The 20,917-nt window shown below is 40.2% G+C and overlaps 1 protein-coding gene across 2 annotated transcripts; it reads left to right on the forward strand.

Moving 5' to 3' along the window:
- The first annotated feature begins 418 nt into the window (after nucleotides 1–418).
- DCLRE1A (DNA cross-link repair 1A) lies at nucleotides 419–20,792 on the forward strand. Of its 2 annotated transcripts, XR_008438207.1 has the most exons (11): nucleotides 419–1,457; nucleotides 2,969–4,453; nucleotides 5,726–5,859; nucleotides 7,034–7,152; nucleotides 8,666–8,809; nucleotides 9,702–9,847; nucleotides 10,818–10,972; nucleotides 14,387–14,528; nucleotides 15,157–15,329; nucleotides 16,068–16,214; nucleotides 19,881–20,792. XR_008438207.1 is itself a non-coding variant. In XM_053984310.1 (9 exons), the coding sequence occupies exons 1-9, from the start codon at nucleotides 1,043–1,045 to the stop codon at nucleotides 15,321–15,323; spliced, it is 2,907 nt and encodes a 968-aa protein (XP_053840285.1). In that variant the 5' UTR covers nucleotides 419–1,042; the 3' UTR covers nucleotides 15,324–15,930. The 2 variants fall into 2 exon arrangements, 1 of the variants encoding a protein (XP_053840285.1); XM_053984310.1 differs by lacking the exons at nucleotides 16,068–16,214; nucleotides 19,881–20,792 and having other exon boundaries at nucleotides 15,157–15,930.
- Nucleotides 20,793–20,917: the final 125 nt, after the last annotated feature.

The following is a 20,917-nucleotide window of genomic DNA, read 5'->3' on the forward strand; positions in this document are numbered from 1 at the left end:
TATCCTTGGTATCCACAGCAGCACATTCCCAGAGGGAGCCCACGGTGGAGATTCCCGCGCAGCAGATTCAACACAGCCCGTGTTTCCCGCCCGGCTGCTTTACCGTTTCTAAGATGTAAAAATTGAGCAGCACTGGAAAAAGTCGAAACCAGACTCCAATAATTTAAACGGTGGGATCTGGGGCTCTTTTGGGGGGGCATACTATGGGAGAAGAGAAGTTGAGCGACAGCCGCGGTGACGAACCTGCGGAAGCGAATGCGCGGCCACGGCGGGAAACGGACGGGAGGCGCCAGCCGCGGGACCGGCAGGAGCCGGGACATCCCAGGGAGCATCCCGGGACACTGAGACGTCCCTGCGGGCATCCCGGACACTCCGGGCCACCGGGACATCCCACGGAGCATCCCGGGACACTGAGACGTCCCTGCGGGCATCCCGGACACTCCGGGCCACCGGGACATCCCACGGAGCATCCCGGACACTCAGGGGCAGCGGGACTTCCCAGAGGGCATCCCGGGCACTCGGAGGTACTGGGACACACCGTGGGTCAGCACCCGGACCCTCTGGAGGAACATCACAGGGCACTCCGAGGGGACACTCCGGAGGAGCACCCCGGGACACCCCTACGATGATCCCGTAGCTGAATTCTTCCTCGTTTTGTTTTAAAATTTTTTTCTGCTTGGGCAGGAATTTTTAAAATCTTCCTGCCCCCGCCGAGGCCGGGTGGAGCTGACGATGCCAGGGGGAAGCTGAAGGAAATGGCTCACCCTGGAAGGCTTTGCAGACTCGGGCCCTGTGTAACAGGAGAAATCGCAAATCTACAAAGACACGCTCGTTGAATTATTTTTGGGATAGGATCGACCATGCTCCTGTCCCATCAGGGACTGCTGCTTGGTTTGTGGCCCAGCGTTGCTTTTTTAATATGGACTTCAGGAGCTTTTTCTCAGATAGTGAAGAGTGGAGGGAAGAGAAAATATATTAGCAGGAGGAAAGGCAGGTTTGTGAACTGTTGCTTAAAAGAAAGGGGAATATTTCATGCGTTGACATGTCTGAAGATGCTTTATTGGAAGAGGACATTTGGGAGTACAAATCCATTAGGAAGCGAAAGCATCGGAGTAATTCACAGAGCATCTCTACTCCTGTGCAGGAAGTAAGTGTTGGCAAAGGCAGGCCAAAAAGAAAGAGAAATAGGAAAAAGAACTCCACAGAAAAAACTAGTACACCTCAGAAAACCAAGCAGAGCTCGCGGCCAGGTCAGGATGTGGATCAATGTAAAGAAGACAGTAGTGAGCACTCCCAGGAAAGTGTGGGTAGCCTGGCAGAACAGAGCTCGCAAAACGCAAAGCCCGTTCACGATGGATTCTGTCCCAGCTGCCAGATGCCCTTCTCTTTGCTGTTGGTCCAGACACCTCAGTGGCACGTCTATGAATGTCTGGAAACTCCAGGGCCCATTGAAAAAGGTATGAATAGAATAAGAAGAAAGCCTGCAGAGGAAACTTACAAACTTCTCACAAAATGTTGCTGCAAACCTTTTTTGTATTCAGCTCAAAATCTGAAATGGTAGTTGGTATGATTTTTATCATGTTTTATTATGTTGTTACTGATCAGTCCTATTTTTATACAAAATTTTTGCTTCTTTGTGAAAAACATGGAAATCTCATTTCAAAATCTAATTGCAAACCTCTGAGAAAGTTTCATGGCTGTTTATCAAGTTTTAGTATTTCATTGAACAAACTGAAGGTGCATATTTAAAATAATGAAACTTGTAACAATGACAGTGTCAGAAAAGAACCTTCAGGCACAAGGGTGCTACTTTTGACATGAAGCCTCTATCTCCTTAGGTATAAATTTTATTATCTCGTTATTATATTCATGTTGATATGTGATTTGTTGTCTACGGACATTTGGAAGCTGAAATAATGCTAATTTACTTGAAATGTTAACTTGTGGCCCACTATGGTTTAGAAATTTTAAATAGAAATAGAGACTAATATTCCTGTATCGTAAGACAACCATTTTCTTTTGAGCTCTGTACAATAGGAATAAAACTGACACATTCCAAATTCTAGTTTCATGGGGAAATACCATAGCTAAACAGATTCAGGTATCCAATTTATGTGCTTAATACACCTTATAACTTTTGTAAAACAGAAAGCATACAGTCAGGAAACGTGAGTAAAGGCTGTTTTAGGTAATGCAACCATTCTTCTTTTTATATTTTGATAACTTTCCTTGAGTTTCTTCTTCAGAACAATGACATGTAAGTCCTTACATGCTGATTTTGGCAGTGCTTTTAATTTAAGGCAGGTGTTTCTTTCTTACTCCCTTAATTAACAGGTGAAAAATCCTTCTGGTGGGTTTATGCATTCACTTTAAAAGCTTGAAAAGTTAGGCTGGTAATTTGTTACTGGGAAAGGCCTAGGAAATTTTTTTCCTATGATTTTTTTTTCCCTAGCATCTCAATGCTGAATGTTTTCTTCTTTTAGGTAAATGCACAACTTTTTTTCTTTTTTTTTTCTTAGTGTGTAATATCAGACAATTTAAAGTGGAACTTCAGGTTAATTCAGAATTGAGGTTTGGCGTATTTATTTGTTGCTTATACTTGAAGTGTACTGGCTCTTTCTGGTGCTACTTCTCTGAGCTTGTTGCTTGAATGTGAGACAGTTCTAAACCAGAAGCCATGTGATTACAGGGGCACAGCATTGAAACAGGGTCAAGTATTCTTGTTAATGGGCTGTATAATTCAGGCATAGTACTGTATGAGCAGCAACCGTGTGTTTTTGGGGTGGAACCTTCTCATTCCTCAGCTCAGAGCAAGAGGCCTTGGTAGCTTGGAAATTACTTTTTACTTGTGCCTTCTGTCCTCCAGCAGCTGTATTTACAAGAAAAAGCTCTTAAATTTTTATTTAAACTGTGCCAACTATACTTGTAAAGGTATTCACATTGCTCCTTTGTTTGACTCTTTCCATAGAGTGTCCTGATGGTTTACAGTGCACCTCCACCATTCCATCTCACTACAAGCGTTACAGCCATTTTCTGCTTGCAGCAAACAGGGCAGGGGAGTATATTGTAAACCCTTTGGGAACCACTGTGGAGATGAAGATGACATGTTCTACTGCTGCAAAGCCCAGCTGGTCCCCAAGTTATGCAGAGGAAACCTCAGGGAATGAGAAACCCTCTACTGAAATAAAGCACGTCCCAAATTATGACTGTGCATCAATGGTACGGAATTCACCACAAATGTCTCTAAATACAATTAGTGGAAGTACTTCCTTTTTTGCAGGTGTTGAAAAACCTCAACAGACACTTCAGCTCCCACAGAGGGCAGATAATCATTGTAAATTTGAATTTTTTGATTTTGCGTCCTCTCAAGAAAGTGAAACAGGAAAACATCTGTGTATGGAGAAAGATACAAGTCAGCCAAGTCTGCTGCAGTCAGGAGTGGACTTCAATGACTGTGAAATTTCTTATTCACCACTAAGTACATTTGAGGAAAGTGAAGAGGAAGAGGAGGAGAAAGTAAAAGTGTCACAGAATAAATTGTTAGAAGTGCAGAAGTCAGAAGAAGACTCCAGTTCTATGTTTAAAACATTTGATGGACTTCTCTTACAGAGGAAGCCTCAGTATGAACATGTAAAAATGGAAAATTTCATAACTAAAAAAAAACCCTGTGAAGAGGAAAATGCACTGAAACATCTAGATGCTCAGCAAGGGGTGGTGGCCAGTGGATCCTCTTTTGATTGTAGTTACAAGGAGGCTGAACAGCCAGAATTGATTTCCTCTGCTGCCAAAGCAGGAACCACAGAGTCAGAAGATGCTGGTGCTTGTGCTCTGGATTCTGCATACGTGAGTTTTACTGGGATGTCATCACTGCTAGACAGAGAAGATGCTGGCTCTCTTCTGACACAGAAGAGTAATGTTTTGAGGGAGCCAAGTAACATTTTAACTCGTACAGACAAAATGACTGCCGGTGCAATTGGAAAAACAGTTCGCCAGGAGAGTTTGCAGACAGCAGTGGAGAAAAAAGGAAATCTTAGTACAGCTGCTGTGTGCTTTCCCAGCCCCATCTCTTCTAAATCAGTGCCATCTCTTTCATTAGCTACTATGAACACAAAATCCAGTCCTGCCAAAGAACTTAAACAAATGGACATCGGTGTTTTCTTTGGGTTAAAACCCAAAGCAAAGGAGGAACGCAAAGGAGAGGCGTGTTTGAATGAGAAAAAGCAGATACCTGCTTCAGTATCTCCTAATGGAAAGATGCCTAGACAGCAAAAAAGGAAGGCTGAGGGGTCTGTGGAAGATGTGGAAGCAGTTACAGAAAGTTCAAGTAAAAATGAAGCCATTGCAGATGTACGTTCTGGTGGCCAACGAAGGTGGAGAAAAAAATTTAAAGAATTACCTACTACAGGTGAAGAACCAAGAAAAAAACACTGCCCCTTCTACAAGAAAATACCAGGTGAGAGGTAACTTGATTTTTCATAGAGTGTTGTGTTTTTGTCCTAATTTTAGACTTCAGTAATTTTATTCTTGATAGCTACTTTCTTAAATTATTTTTAAAATATATCTGGTTAATACACGGTCTTAATTCCTGAAATTAATTTTTTGCATTGCTTCAATTGTGCCTGAAAATAGTGTTGCCCATAGCAATCATTTCCTTAACACTAAGGTAAAAGAATTGAGTTTAATTTTGCATTTGAGCTTCAGTAGTATTAGGAATATGATTTATTTCAGCTATTCCAGCTTTTCAAAGAAAACTGAGCCGAAGAGTTTAGTTAAGAAAATAGCCAAGAATTTCTTAGGGTCTCCTCAAGCATTTATGTAAACTAAAGGGTGATGGTTCAGCATCTTAAAAAGCTTCAGATGCTCACACCACTAAAGTTAGTTTTGAGTCTCAAACACTTGAAGGATTTTTAATTAGATCAGACTGCTATGGTTTTTTGACTTGAAGTTCTAGCCTCAATTAAGTGGAACTCTTTCTTGTTCTCCTAGAAGATCTGGGAAATTCGTATAACATAAAATGAAAAATATGAGTGCCACCAGCTGAATTAGTTCTGTGCACTGTTTGGTGGTTTTAAGAAGGTATAACCCAAAGGAAAAGGACTGTTTGAATTTAAAAGAAGTATTGACAAAGAGAAGGGTTGTCTTCTGTACATCTGTCTTTATGCAACATCTTTATACGAAGACTGAAAGCATACAATGGCAAGTTAGGCAGATTTCATCTCAGCAGAGAATTTGAAAACCCCAGATTGCTTGTTTAATAATTATGTTACTGCATGGTTTAAGAGAAATATTAAATTTAGAATAATTGAAGAATTGCAGTTTGATTGCAATATGCAATTCTGTTAAGCTGCAGTTACCTGTTCAGTGTTAAAATATTATGTGAAGTTCCAAAAATACCAGTTGAGTGCAGATAAATATGTCTTACTTGCTTAACCAGTTGACATCTCTATAAGAGAGCAGCTGAGCAACATATTTGGGATGCCTTTGAAAGCGTGTTTGTGAGCAATTTGTGAAATTTTTATTTCAGTGAGTGAAAATATCTTTTTGCAACTGTTGACTGATACACAAAAGGTGTTAATCTTTAAATGGCTCCTTCAATTGTATGTAAAGTAACTATTACCTTTTAAATGGGAAGAAAGAAGAAAAAAACCAAAAGCAACATCTGATTAGAAACTGGTTCTGAGCTATGCATGTTTACTGGCTGGATTCTCTTCCCTCTTTGCTGTAGGAACTGGTTTTACAGTTGATGCCTTCCAGTATGGAGAAATTGAAGGCTGCACAGCTTATTTCCTTACTCATTTTCACTCTGACCACTACAGTGGACTAACAAAAAACTTCAGGTTTCCAATCTACTGTAATAAGGTAAGGCTTTTCAAGATTACTGGATACCATTGTATCTATATGCAGCTGTACTCACTTTTGCACTGATAGAAGTAAATAGAAGATCAGTGGTTAGGGTCCTTTATTGGGTCAGTGGATATGTACAGGGGAAAGTGCATTTTGTTTGTGAGAAATCCTTACCTTGATTTGACTGATCAAGAGGATTAGTGAAACTTCCCTCCCTAGATACCATGGAAAAAAAATCCGGTTTAAAAAGGATCTGTAGATGTCACATAGACCAATCTCCTGCACAGTGTGGGTCTACCTTCAAAGTTAGATCTGACTGTGGGAAGTGTTTTTGTCAGTCAAATTTTGAACATTGGCCAGATTTTACTATGTCTCCTTGCAACCTGTTGCAGTGCTTACCTTTTCTGGTTTTTTTTTGTTTGTTTTTTTTTTTTCCTAATAATACATTTGAAATTTCTGGTTTTACAACTTGACACTGTAGCTTTTTTTTTTTTTTTGGTGTGTGTGCATCATGAAGAATCTGGCTCCATTTTCTCTGAACTATTTCAGTGATCAAAGTCTGAAATACATTCTGCATAAGCAATCTCTTTTCCACATTAAGCAAGTGAAATTATTTTACACTAATGCTTTGTGTCCTGTTCTTTGGGCTGCTGAATGGCCACGACTGCCATTAGCTGTTGTATGTCCAACCAGCTCTTCTTTACTTGTAACATGGTAGGGCACCTTGCCCAATCAACACATCCAGAGCTTGCATCAAAAAAAACTATTTATGGTTCATTCTGGAAGTTTCCTGGAATGCTTGTGTCCTGCCCTTGCAGTTGGAGTGACTGCAGTCCTCCATGATAAGGTCCAGGGGCCTATAACCTGTAAAGTTCTTTACTTGTTCAAAGAAGCATTTACCCACCTCTTCCTCTTGACTTGATAGTCTGCAAGAGATCTTCTTCCCCCTTGTTTGCTCCCTCTCTGATTCCAATCCATACCCTGTTGACAGGCTTTTAAAAGTTTGCTATCTGAAGACAGCTTTTCTCAGGTTGCTTTTTGAGAATTGAAATGCTGCTGAGAGGATTGCTTATGCCCAGGGCCTTACAGTTGCTCTGTAAGCCAGTCTGGCTTTGAGAGCTTTTGTTTCTAAAACAAACAGTGCTTCTTCTAGACTTTGTTCCTGTTTTAAATCCTGTCTGTGTTGCAGATAACTGGCAATCTGGTGAAGAGCAAGCTCCGAGTCCAGGAGCAGTATGTCCACGTGCTGCCCATGGACACGCAGTGTGTGGTCAATGGGATCAAGGTGCTGTTGCTCGATGCCAATCAGTAGGTATCACTGCATTTCTTGTGAAAAATTTCTTACAGGTAGTTAGCTTTTGAAATAGGTGAGTTATCTTCAAAAATGAAACAGGGTTTTTTTAATATTTAATTTAACTTTTTTTTTTGTATGTTGTGTTAACCACATGTAGCTCCATAATTTTTGTTTGAGAGGTTGAATGCTTTTCTAGTGGTCTGAACACTTCCTGATTTTGGTGTCTAGTTGGGAACCTAGTAGATTTGATTATCAGATACATTAAGTTTCTGTAGCTTGAACTGATGATAGGGAAATCTTGAGCTAAAGAAAAATGTGGAACTTTGGATTCTGTGAGAGACATAACCTAGCTAACATTTTGAAAATTGGATTTTGAAGAAAAGGCTGTTGAAATCTGGACAAGATTTCTACTGAATTTGGTGATAAAGGGTGAGATTTTGTCTCTTAGACTGGCACTATGTGGCAATGCTGGATTTAAAGTTCAGTAGCACCCGACTTTCAGTCCTGTGCTCTTGTTGCTCTGCCTCCTGGTACTTCTTTTGGCCATGGGCTAGAGGAAGACTCCCATCCCTGCAGTACATATATTGAAATCCAGGACTGTGTCACAGCTGGTTTGAACATTGCTTAGTGTAGGATTTGTTTATACTTGGAAAGATAAAACTCCAGTAAGTCCTCTGAGAACCCTCTAGGAATGAAGGAAGCCTTGTTGCTTATATAATTTGTATACTTCTCATTTTTCTTGTTTGTCCCTCTGATTCTCTGCTCCAATTATAAGCTGTACAAACCTTAGCTACAAAGTTCAGCTTCTTGAAGAGTTCACCAATTCTGTCCTTTTAACGTCATTTCATGCCAGTTTTTCTTTTTTTTTGAGATTTCATTTACCCTTTGCAGGTGACTGATATCTAAAACAGTCCCACTCAGGTTTTCCAGTCTTGCCCTTAAGAAAGCTTTGGCAAGCAACTGCAGAAGGCACAATGGATTCACTGTCACCAGTAAGGGAGTTGTATTTATAACCAGGGACTTCTGGATCTAGAACAACATTTAAAATCTGCAAATAGAATTTAAAAGAAAATGCTCCAGTAAGTCCTGCAGGAAGGAAGATGAATCTGCAGCAATACAGTTCGGTTTCTCTTGAGCAAGAATGCTGCTTCTCTTTGGTGTGCTGTTTCCCCTTTGAATCAAATAATAGAATGATTGCAGCTGAGGCAGGATCTGTGCCATGCCTAGAAGGTGGGGCATCCCAAAAAGGCAATTAATGTTTGATTGCTTTATTGTTGCTGTGGGTTTTTTGTTTCTTCTTTCCATCTCAGGTGAGAACTCAAGCTTGTGTGTGTGGCCATAGGATTAGCTGCAGAATTCCTTTAGAAATCAGGAATTTCTAGCTAAAATAATCTGCATAGTAGCTATGATCTAAAATGCTATTCTTCACGTTTCTACTACTGAAGGGTGATCTATCTCTTAAAGTAGTTATCAGTATAGAGAGTTGACATCATTTGAATGTGGTTTTTTTTTGTTTGTTTGTTTCAGTTGTCCAGGTGCAGCAATGATCCTTTTCTACCTGCCAAGTGGGGCTGTTATTCTGCACACAGGGGACTTCAGAGCAGACCCTTCCATGGAGCGCTACCCTGCTCTGATGGGCCAGCAAGTCCACACCCTGTACCTTGATACCACGTAAGTTGTCTGGAAATTGATTTTTTTAAAAATTTATTCTTTGTCTTTTCAGTTTAGTAAGGCTTTATATGAACCACATACATGTAAGTGTAAATGACTTTGCTGTGATAACACTTTTTAGCTCTATTTAGTGTTGAATAAAAGCAGAGATTTATTAAAAGTACATGTATGTGTAGCTTTTTCATTGATTATGCTGTTACATTAGAGCATGAAAGTGGGTGGTGGAAAAGATGCTGAAGTATTTGCTCAGATCACCATATTATTTATAGGTGGTATTAAATTCAGGGTGTCAAAACTCCTACACTAGGTGTTCAGCTTTAAAACAAGAGGTTTATGGAACACTAATTTCCAATGGATTCAACTCTATTATAAAAAGAACTCAAAGGAATTCAAAGGTGAAAGAATGCCAAAAGGCTGGATCAGTTTTGGGGATTTTCATTAGACCTTTCTCTGATTCATTTATAAAAAATTGTTTTTGTGTGAATGATGACTAATGCCCAGCTGCAGACTTTCATTTCTGTGCCATATGTTTCTGTGAATGAGTAATGACTTATATTATGGTTTGCGTATGGCAAAAAAAGATATAAGCATATAATCAGGACGAGATACAAATATCTAGCTTGCCAAGAGCATTTGGTATTTATGAAGAAGAAAATGTAGAATTCAGTTCCAGAGGGTGAATAGCTGTAGAGAAAACACTGATATGCTCAGTGTGATTTTTGTTGCAACCATTTCATCTGGGCACCTCAGTGTTTCTAATAGACTACAATTATATAGAAGAGTAATGTCTTTTTCACTTCCCGTGTACATGGAGTTTTGAGGGCCTTCATGGTAATTTCAGATGTCTTTTATCTTTTGTAACAAAGTGATATATTTTGTTTCCGTGCCCCAGATACTGTAGCCCTGAGTACACTTTTCCTGCACAACAAGAGGTTATCCAGTTTGCTGTCAACATTGCCTTTGAGACAGTGACTTTAAACCCACGGACTCTGGTTGTCTGTGGCACTTACTCCATTGGAAAAGAAAAAGTTTTTTTAGGTATGTAAAAGAAGTGTAGTGGATCAAATAACTAATGTAATATCTACAAGATATTAATTTAGTGCTACAAGATGGCTTTCTTGAAGATATAAAAGGTTGTTTAGTCTGAATGTTCAGATGTTGTGTAAATTAAATGTATTTAATAATCCTCCTGCTATTTTTTTTAGTTTTCTAATCAATAAGTTTTAACTTTCTGAAAGAAATAGTGTTCTACCATGTTTACAACCTTCCCTCCACACTGCATATACATGTGGCCAGTTTATATACTAACTCTATGAACCTCTTTAATTGATTGTGGTGAGAAAATTGCTAAGGGCAATTAAAAAAAGAAATAAATTAGGTCTTTATGACATTTCTGTTGTTAATGACTTCAAGAAACAGCAATGGGACATTATTCTTAGACTTCTATTTTGAGTTTTTCCTTTTAATTTATATTATATATCTTTTTTAAGATCTTGTGTGCTATGCTTCACTCAGTTACAGCACCAGGAACCAGCATGATTGCCCAAATGTCTGCTTCAGAGCAGGCAGATGTGCACTACTTGTGCATATTTAAAATCATCAATACAAGACTTACTCTCACTGAAATTTAGTCTGTCTTCAATGTGGGCTGTTTGTCACATATTCCAAAAACTGCACATTTCTGTCATCTTTGGAATAAATACCAGTTCACCTCCGTAACATTCTACCAAAGAAATGTGACTTAGAATTTATCAAGATACTCTTCCTTCTTTTTCCAATTATCATAAAAAATTCTGCTGCTAAAATGTAGGGGACAAAGGTTTTTAACACCCATTACAGGATTCTCTTCTTAATGTTAGAATACAAAACACTATATCCTGTTGAATATGGATTTCTTTTCTAATAGTAAAAATTATCTTGTAGAATAATCAGGACTATGTCCAAAACAAGCTAAAAAAAGAACTCTTACAATTTTCTTTATCTGATTGCTTCCTAATGAATCCTAAAGCAATTGCTGAAGTTCTGGGCTCAAAGGCAAGTATGTCCCGTGACAAGTACAAAACCCTGCAGTGCTTGGAGTCAGCAGCTGTCAATTCCCTCATCAGTGTGGACTGGAAGGGTACTTTGCTTCATGTTCTTCCCATGATGCAAATTAATTTTAAGGTAAGTTCAGAAAATGGACTGTTGATGAATGTGCTAGTAAAATTCTCTTGGCTCTTCCCAACCAGCGCTGTGTTTGGTTCTTTTTAACCTCTTGTCAGATCATATTTATTTAGTGGGGCTTTGACATGTAGCAATACATTGAAAATGAAATGCAATTAAACATTAATAACTTCTTCAAACATGATGTCGTACTTGTATAAGATAAGGTGAGGCTTGTTCAAAGACCTGCTCTTTGCAGGCCTTTTTGAAGTAGATTTATGTAATGACTGCCTGATCTGTCCTCTTAGCAATTAATATATTGTGACATGGAGTTCCTGTTTTCAGCCTGTCTTTTACCTGGTCCAGCGTAGGAAAAGTCTAAAAGGATTTTCTGCCCGTGAGCCTCTGTTTTGAGGTAGCCCATGAACATGGCCAACTACCAGTTCTCTAGTATTTGTCACAAAAGCAGGTAACCAGTTAATTTTAAAACATGATTTCATCTAAGTTGATTTCAAATGCCCATTTGGTTGAAATTTGAGACCCTGAGTTGTTGTTGAGCATTTTTTCTGGGAATTTCTTAGTTTGGAAAGGTTATTCTAAATAGACAAAATACTGAAGGGCAGTAAGGTAAAGCAGCAGGCTCTAGATCAAAGTAACCTGGAAGAAAGAAAAAAAAAAACAGTGGCTGTTTATGCCTTACAGGCTTGGATTCATTTTCCTGTTTTGCTTCAGGCCTGCTGTGCCATCTCAAGCAAATCCTTCAGACCAAGATGGTATTTAGCTGCAGGACTAGTCAAGGTCAGAGTTGACCTAAAAAGGAGTAAAAAAGGCTATATGGTTTGGATAGAGCTGCAGGAGATGGAGCTTAGTATCTTAATGCTTTAACTTTGTTCCATGATGTTTTTCTGTGGTGGAGCAAAAAATGAGTAATGGAAATATGTATGGATTTATTTTTAGTGTGTTGTGCTGTCTTTAAACAGGAATTTATTTTAGTTTCTTCTGCAGATTTCTGGGTTGCTGAGTCACCTGTCCCAGCATGGATGGATACTCACACAGCTGGACTTTCAGGGGGTGAAGGAACCCTCAAGGGCAGCTTTACTTCCCCGAGGGAGGCAGTTGTGTCAGGCAGGGTCTCACCTCTGAAATCAGCAGGCTCCAGACAAATCTCCAGTGTGACAAAAACCATGCCTGGACCCTGAAAGGGGCCAGGAAAGATGAAAGGCACAATGATCTAGTGGGTCAGAGTGCTGGTCTGACAGCAGGGCCCTCTGTGCTGGGGCTGTGCCCTCAGGGGCAGAGTTGAGAGCCATCATTGGTGATGTTGTGTAAGCTGGGCATGCTGGGGACACTTCCAGAGTGCCAGGCTGCCAATGAGGCTGCAGCTAGGGGAGTGCCTGGGTGGAATGTACTGTCAGTAACATGTGGAGAATTTTAAATGCTTGAAGATGAGATCATTTATCTTACTTTTGGATTTGAGATATATTAAGAAAATAATAATTAAAAAAAAAAAACACCCAGAAATGTGGTACTTCACTGCAGTATTTGGTTTTACCCCAGTAAAATGCAGGGATTGCTGTATGTACTGACAAATGGCTGTTCTTGAATAAGCCAGATGAGTTTAAGTAGTGTTAGGGCTGGTGGTAAATTAAATATTTAATCATGTTTGAGTAGTTTCCTAACTTATGGAATGTTTGTGTACACTGCTGACTTCAGTGACACTCTGAATATCAGGCTGTCATGGTGATTGAAGGAGGTTGGTGTAGCAGTGAAATACATTTTCCTTTTAAAAGGGTGAAGGTTTAGAACAGTGTTGGCTAAAGCAATAAATGAAGAAATTGGAATGTGTATTTAAAATGGACTTGTTATGAGCAAACACTGTAGTAATTTGTTTTGGGGAAAGAGGCCATATTTTCCAAAATGCATGCAAGGTTCTTTTGCAACAAACAATTTTTTTGTAACTCAAAAATTGAGGCTTTTGCCTAACTTGACTGTGTGATGGAAAATTTCCAGGGAGCTGAGTTCTGTGGGTCTGTGACTCTTTCATGTTGTTTAACTCAGCAAGGCCTTGTACTGGCATTGAGGTGAAACTTTCAGAAGTGCTTGTGATTGAAATGCACAAGCAGTTTTTTTATAAGCTTGAAATTGCATCCTTAATGTGAATGTTGCACACTTGATTTATAACAAAATTCAAAAGCGGATTAGCATTGTTAATATAATAATCATTGCATTTGAAGTACTATATTTAGATTTCATTAGAGCAAGGGGGGAAAAATATGTGAATAATTACCTTAATCTATGTTAATACTCCCAAAATGAAGTGTGAAGAAGAATTATACTGCTACAGTTATACCTTTAATCAAGTGAGGCTTGAACATTCACAGTGTGTTCAAAGTCACAGCAGTGAGCCATAATTCCTGTTGCTGAATTAAATGTCTTCTGTGGTAGGGCTTTTAAAAATTGTTTTATGTACCTGGTTTGATGGATTCTGTATGTTGCTACTGGGCATTGTACTGAAGGTGTTGTTAAATGTGGCAGCTTTCTGCTGCCCTGTTTTATAGTTGTCAAGTGTCTGACAGGTTAGATAATTTTCTAACACAGCCCATCTATTCCCCTCTACCCTCCTTTTTATTTTATATGAATAAAATTTTTTAAAAGCCTTTATTTTGTATTCTCTCTCTCCTGCTAATATAAAGTTTGGTTTTGACTTCTGTAACCTTGTAGGACTTTCAGATTAGGAATTTGCCTGTAAGATTTTATACAGGACATATGAAATTGATTTTCTATTTTTAACTTGAAGCAATATTGACTTTGCTTTATGCAGGCATAGGATTGTACATACTTGGAAACTTTTTCAAGGTAATTTTTAGAGTGAGAAGATGAGAGGTGGTTTCCTTCCTGTCTTGGAGAGGTGGTAAAACATGGTTTGGTGTTCAGAGCAATACTTAGCTCTTGCACTAGCTTGCTGTAAGTTTTTTGGGGTAGGTTAATTAAATCTGGTTATTTCTGGGCATAAGCAGGTGTCAGAACCTCTGTGGCACTGCAAATTAACCAGATGATTTTTGCACTGAAGCAGCATTTCACCATCTTCTATCTCCACTCAGCTGCTGACCTCTACTTTAGAGGAGGAAATTAATGATTTGTGGAGCAAGATTTATAAGAAGGTGTGATTATTCCTTATGTGTTCTAATCTGTAGTGCATAGCTGTTCATATGTTCCTAATTCAGATGAAGAAACTGAGATCCTAAGGGACAAGTTGTTTTGCAAGTGTCAATATTTGTCATTAAGAATTGCAAGGCAGATGATCATTAAAATTAAAAAATACCAGCACATGAAAATAAAATGTAGTCTGAATCCTCTCCATCATGAAATGCCCAATTTTTAGTCTAATTAGCTATTTAATGGGATTAAGTATATGCTATTTTTTTTTTTCCACAGGGCTTGCAAGATCACTTGAATAAGTTTTCTGAGAATTTTGATCAAGTTCTGGCTTTCAAACCTACGGGGTGGACCTACTCTGATTCATGCCTTTCTCTGGAGGATATCAAGCCTCAGACAAGAGGAAAAATCACTATATATGGTATAAGAGTGACAAGGATTCAGTGCATTTGGCTTTGTGTGGATGCTTTTCCTATTTTTATTCTGGAAACTCCTGCTGATTTTTGTGACTGCTGCTTTTTCTGGTAACTCATTGAGAAACTGAACAGATCTCTTCAGGAGAGATCTGTGAAATGAGTAATTGAAAACACTAAAAATGCAGATTTTTACATACATTGTGTACCTGTCCTTGCCATGCAAATAAAGACTTTAACCTGATACAGGTAGAGACTTCAAGGGTGGAGTCTTGGCCTGACTGATGCTAGTGGCAGTGTAGTTCCAGAGCCAAGATTTCATTCTGTGTCTTACTTGTTTCTGAGAGAGTGTCTTCCTCTCAGTTCTTATTGGTGGGTGGAGCTAAAACCCTTAATATTCCTCTAACCAGGTCATTGATGTTGCTTAGCTTGCACTGATGAATGACTTGGTGACTTAATGCAAGGTATTTTTCCTAGAAGGGAAAATTGGAGGAGGGAGGTGTTTTACCTTAGCTGTAAATGTTAGATCCCAAACAGGAATTGAAAAAAACCCTTTTATCTAAAGTATTTCTTAGCTGGAAGGCTTGGAGGAAGCTTAGCAGCCTGACAGATGGCTGTGATTTGTTTTCATTTCAGGAATTCCTTACAGTGAACACAGCAGTTACCTGGAAATGAAGCGTTTTGTTCAGTGGTTGAAGCCACAGAAAATCATCCCCACTGTCAACGTTGGTGACTGGAGAGACAGAAGCTTGATGGAAATGCATTTTAGAGACTGGATGACCAAGGGCAATAGGCATAAATAAATATAAGTAAGGATGCATATTTCAAAGGAAGTAGGCTGGAATGGGAATTGAGTTCCTGTGGGTTTTATTTATCTCCCTTTTCCATGAAGCTTTCTTTAGGGAAGACTAAACTGCCATTCTTTGAAGAAAGCTAAATTTGGGAAAAGAAAAAAAGGCACCTTGCTTTCTTGTGTATCTACTACTATTTTTTCCCCATAATATACCATTTTTGCAAGTTTATATTTTAGGTTATTTTCATCTTACTCCTTTTCCCCTGTTTTTAATTTTCCTCAGGTTGTGGAGATGCTCAGATATATAATGCTGGGGATTAAACAGTCTCAAGGATAATTTCTGAAAATAAGTTATTGTAATAAATGAGATAATACTAAGCTTATGTCACATGTTGTCAACTCAAGCTTCAGAGAAGCTCATTTCATGAGGCAGAACTGACTATTGTGATTTAAATCTTGTTAAAAAAAAAAAAAACTTACCTTGTGAGACAGTATTGACTTGGGCTCCTGCAGCATATGTACTTTAGACAATTGTTTACAAAAGGCACTTCTACATTCTGCTCAAGATTTTTTGCTCCTTTTTTAGTGATATTTTTTAAAATAAAGAATGTATCTTATGCCTATGTGTTCTTTCTGAGCAAAATGCATTTCCTTTCAGTGCCAGAGTTGCTAACCTGAACAACCTGTCTGCGCTATCTTTGGTGAATGTGCTGTGTATGTTGCTTGTATAAAGTTGCTCTTGTGTCCTTTGTAGTGCCAGTTCTCATCAGGTGTTCAAAGCACAGAAGTGGTTCCTCACCATGTAATCTGCATTGGGGTTTGCAGGGTTGTTTACATACAGATTTGTCACCTGAATTCTGGAAAAACAAGAAAGGCAAATACTAGCACTGGCAGCAAAAAGGTAAATTTCACTTTGCATTTTTTGTCCTGATTCCTACCAGATCCAGTGCTGCTTTTTCTGCATCTGCCTGGTGTTTATGTACTGAGGTCTGTGGGTATATGCAGGCACACTAGTAAAATTTTATCACTAAAATTAAAACTGTTCAAAAGTTCCAGGATGGAATCACATGTAAAGAACCATTCTCCACTCCCTCAGACTAGCTTGTCTGGAATCCTCAGTGCTATTTTGTGTTGTAAAAACATTTTTTAATGATCAATGCAAGTATAAACCGATCTTTGTCTCTGAGTGACGAGCTCTGTAATGTGAAGTCACTCGTTTTATTTGTCTTGTGAGAGAAATAACTGAGGAACTGACGGCAAAAAGATTCTATGTACTAAAAGAAGTGTGAATGAGTATTTCACTGACATAGGGCATTGTTAAATGCTTCCTTTTACATTAAGCATTTAAAAGAATCTGAAGTTTTTGTTTTACATCATGCATAGTGCTAGCTGGCTGTCACAAGAACTGGTAACTGTCTTGGATTGGAGTGCTCATTCCTGGGCTTCCACTCCTTTTTGAAGGTGTATGAAGAAGTATCTTTTATGAACTTTTGCAAGTACCTAACCTGAATGAATGCCTTGTACAAATCAGAGCAAATTTGAGGATTCTATTTGGCAGGCAATTGTTTTTACCAGTTGAATCATTAAGGAATTATGCATGGTTTTTTTTTGGCCTTCAATCTTTTTCCTGTCTAATTTTGTATGAGAGGCTGGAACAAGCATCTCAGAGTCAAATCTTAGTCACAACTTGAACATCTTCTTGCTTCCATAGTTGTCTTTTCAAAAATGACTGTTCCTACAGAGAATGAGTGTGTGTGTGTGGGGGGGAGGCTCCCACCAAGCTGATGCTGTTCCTGGTTTTGCAGTTCCCTCAGTTTGTACCACTGGTAACTCAGAACCCAAAACATTCAACTTTCAGTGGAGCCTGATGAGTGTGAGGCACCTGTTAGCTCTCTGTGGCTCTTGATCTGCTATCAGTTTCTATCCTGTTACCCAGAATGAGGGGTTGGGTCTTTTTTTCTTTTAAAACTGATTTCTGAAACTAACCCCAGGAATGGTATATCTTGGAAGAAACTGGCACTGGCATCTGCTGGACTGACCCAGTTAATCCTGCCCTGATGTGGAGCAGATGGTCAGGGGCTCATTTCAGTCAGCACAGCAGAAGGGCTTTAGTGCTGGAGGCTTTTTCCAGTTCCCTGCTCTGCTGTAGGTATTCCTGCATTGGCCCACTGGGTGCTTTTAGTCCTCCCTCTCTGGTTTGTATTTGCACTTCCACCAGCCGGTTTTTGTGTGTAGATGAATTCTGCAGTGTTTCATCCACCTTCATGGTAGGAGTGATCTCCATCTTACCTGCTTACTTGGCCTCCTTTTTATGGAAAAAGTGTGTTTTCAGAATCCAAACTCAGGAATAAATTATTTTTGTTCTCTTTATAATAAGGAGATTAATAACAGGATTAGGTTGTGTGGGAGGACATACAAACAGATGTGGAAAACTGAATATAACAAACAAGAATTTTGTGGGAAGATGTGTGGCAAGACTTTTTCCCTTGTCTTGGTGGTTCCAAGGGGCATCTTTCTGATCTCAGCAGTTTAAGTCCTTTGGGGAATGCAGACCTGGGATAAACCAAGTTCCAGTGTTATTGTACAGATGTCATTAATTAGGACTTTGAGTCTGGCTCTACTTTTCCTAATGGAGAATTGGATTTTTTTTTCAGTCTTTGGGCAGTGCTGTCATTAGAGATGGATGAATTAAGGCATTTATTATTTTGCTTGAGTGTGGGGGTTCTGACTACAGCAAAGGTGCCACCTTTTCACAGTCAGTGGATGGGGACTTAGACCTCTGTTCTGCTATAGAAACACTAGACCAGGGTCCCCTGGACAGTGGGGTGGAGAAGTCAGCCTGTACTGACACAAACACTACCAGATTTCACTGAAGCAAGATGGGCCTGTGAACATCCCAGAGGCTCTTGCTGTTTGTCTGGTGCTGACAGGCTCAGGGCAGGAGGCACAGCAAATGAAAGGGGCAGCTGTAGCACTGGCTTGATCGGTGCCCAGAGTGACTTCCAAAGCCAGCCCCTCTGAAGGATCACTTTGTATTTCCCATCAGGACTCCTGCTCTGATTACATATCACCCCAATAGGCAGATAAATGAGCTAAAAGCAACTCTGGAAAAGGGTAGCAGGAGGAGAGAGGGGAGATGAGGAGAGCAGCTCCTGGCTGTGCTGACTCTGGCACTGGGTTTCAGGCTGGCTGTGATAAATGAAAGCACCCAGGACCTGTGGCCACCACTGGGGAGGCTGCTGGGAAGGCACATGAGAAACACTGCAGAATAAAAGCATATGGGCAGCTAAAGGGAGTTTCAAGGTGCTGGTATCTCTCTAAACTTTGATGTGAAATAACAATTGAGAGCAACTTGGAGTGGAGAGAGGAACTGAGATGCCATTGGCATGGCTAATGGATTTCTCTTATTTGATCAAACCTGTCATGAGCTTCGTAAAGGTTGTTAGGATAAATTGCCATTTAAGTTTGTTTTCTTTTTAAGGAAGTGTGATTTCAGATACATCCTTCACGCAATTAGGGATCGATTTTGACTGAACGTGACTTTTGAATTTGAACACTGCTTTGGGGGGATTGTGGGAGACTTATTTCCATGTCAGGGTAAAGATTGCTTTGGTGTGTTTTCTGTGTCTGACTGATTTTTGTTGAGTTCTCTTTGGTAGAGAAAAAAAAAGCAGCAGGTGAGTTTTGAAAACAAGAGAATGCAGCCCAAACATTTCCATCCTCCTTTGGCTACAGAAAACCAGCTACTTCTCTTTTCAGAACCAAAACAAATAAGGCCATTACTTTTAAGGGTGGGTCACAGGCTGCTTTATGTGTTAAGGATTTATAGTGAAATGATGCAATTTGAAATTTTATTCAATAACCACCATTCTAAACCAAGTGTGTTTGCAAAACATTCTGTATTAATGTTTGTAAATCACACACAGTATTAGTATCTAGTGGGAATTATGACCGGCATTAATGAAATTCACAGGAAATACTGAAAGCTTGTCAGTACCAATATTAAAAATTGAAGATCTGGCACTTAAGTTTCACATCGTGGTACAGATTATAAATGTGCATTTGGAGTGCTGAATTTAATGTTCTCCCCAGCAGTGCAGAGAAATCTAGGAGATTTCAGCCTCTAACAGAAATGAAGGGATGAGAGTCTGTTTGCAGAGAAGGAAAACAGCACAGGAGAGCTGACTGCTGCCTTCCCACTGAATCCAACCAGCTCTACCTGCTGTCTGCAGGTAGGAGGATTGGTAGAGGAGCTGCAGCCCACAAAGGCAGAGCCCTGCACTGCCTGGAGGCCTCTTCTCTTTCTCCTTTCTTCCCTGGACCTTTACCCACTGTTGTACAATGGCACCTTGTTATCAAATCTCCAGCAAATACTTTGGCAGGGAAAAGGCTTTTCCACTCTGTCACATCTGCTCTGGTATCTCAGAGCAGATAGGCACTTGTTTGTGCCAGTTTCCAATAAGTTCTTATATAAACCAAACAGTTTTAAAAACCTCCAAGCTTCCCCATCTGGCATTTCAGTTAAACTTTGCTCACCTTTCCTTCTGTACGTTGTCTTGCTTATTAGGGGTGGAAGAGGAAGGAAGTTCACCACTTCAGGGAAAAAGATACAAGCAATGCACTGGAGGAAAAGGTGACACGAGGACACAAATGCCAACAGCAGTGACTTTGGAGCCGAGTTGAGCAAGACCAGGGCTGGCTGTGGGTTCTACATGTGCTGCCTCCTGCTGCCTCCCACCCCCCCTGCTTGTCCACCACAATCTTCCTCCCTGCAGAAGCCATGATTTCAGTGAACTCTGTTGTGAGAAGCAAAGTTGATTTTTTTCTGATCACTCCAGTCATTTGTCAGCTCCTGGCAGAGACCTCCTGAAATACAGCACTGCCAGCAGCAAGATCTGACCCACTTTTCAGCTCCTGTTTCAGAGAAGAGATGGATTGGAGCATTTATCTCAGCAGGGCTTCTTCAATCAGAGAAAGGCAGGCTGGATTTCTCTTGTTATGAGACCTTGTTATTTACTTGGCTCTCTGCCCTGCTCTTGGTCACATCTATTGCCTGAACAAGGGAGGTAAAGCTGAAATTCTGTTCTTTGTGCTGCTACCCAGCGACCATCTGAGGAACTGAGCTCTGCAGCACAGCAGGAGCCTGGTTTTCCACTAACACCTTCGTGGTCGCAGCCCAGCTCGTTCCTTGGAGCTCATCTGTGGGGCCAACAGCCAGGCAGGGCAGCTGGCATCCCACAGAAGGGCTGGGGCACGGACTGACAGCCCTGGGGGGCAGTGGGCCATGGCAGGGCTGTCAGGGACTATTGGTGCCTTCCAGGACATGGCAAACATTTCCAGAAGTGTGTGAAGGTTCCTGATTTTCTGCCATATAAACCCAAAGTATTCTGTATCTGACAAAGGAGTGGCAGGGAGAGGGGTGAATGCAGCAGGACAGTGGTGCAGTTAGTGACAGCTCATTAGGAAATGATGAACTACCAACTGCCTTAGCAGATCGGGGTGTGGGGGGGGCAGCAGGGATGTCCCCTGGGCTCATTTGGCAAAGGATGACTCGGGAAAAGTCAGGCTGAGAACAGCAGGGTGGGAGGCAAGCAGGAATGGCTC

This window comes from Vidua macroura, chromosome 8 (assembly GCF_024509145.1).
Source record: "Vidua macroura isolate BioBank_ID:100142 chromosome 8, ASM2450914v1, whole genome shotgun sequence".
Taxonomy (NCBI): domain Eukaryota; kingdom Metazoa; phylum Chordata; class Aves; order Passeriformes; family Viduidae; genus Vidua; species Vidua macroura.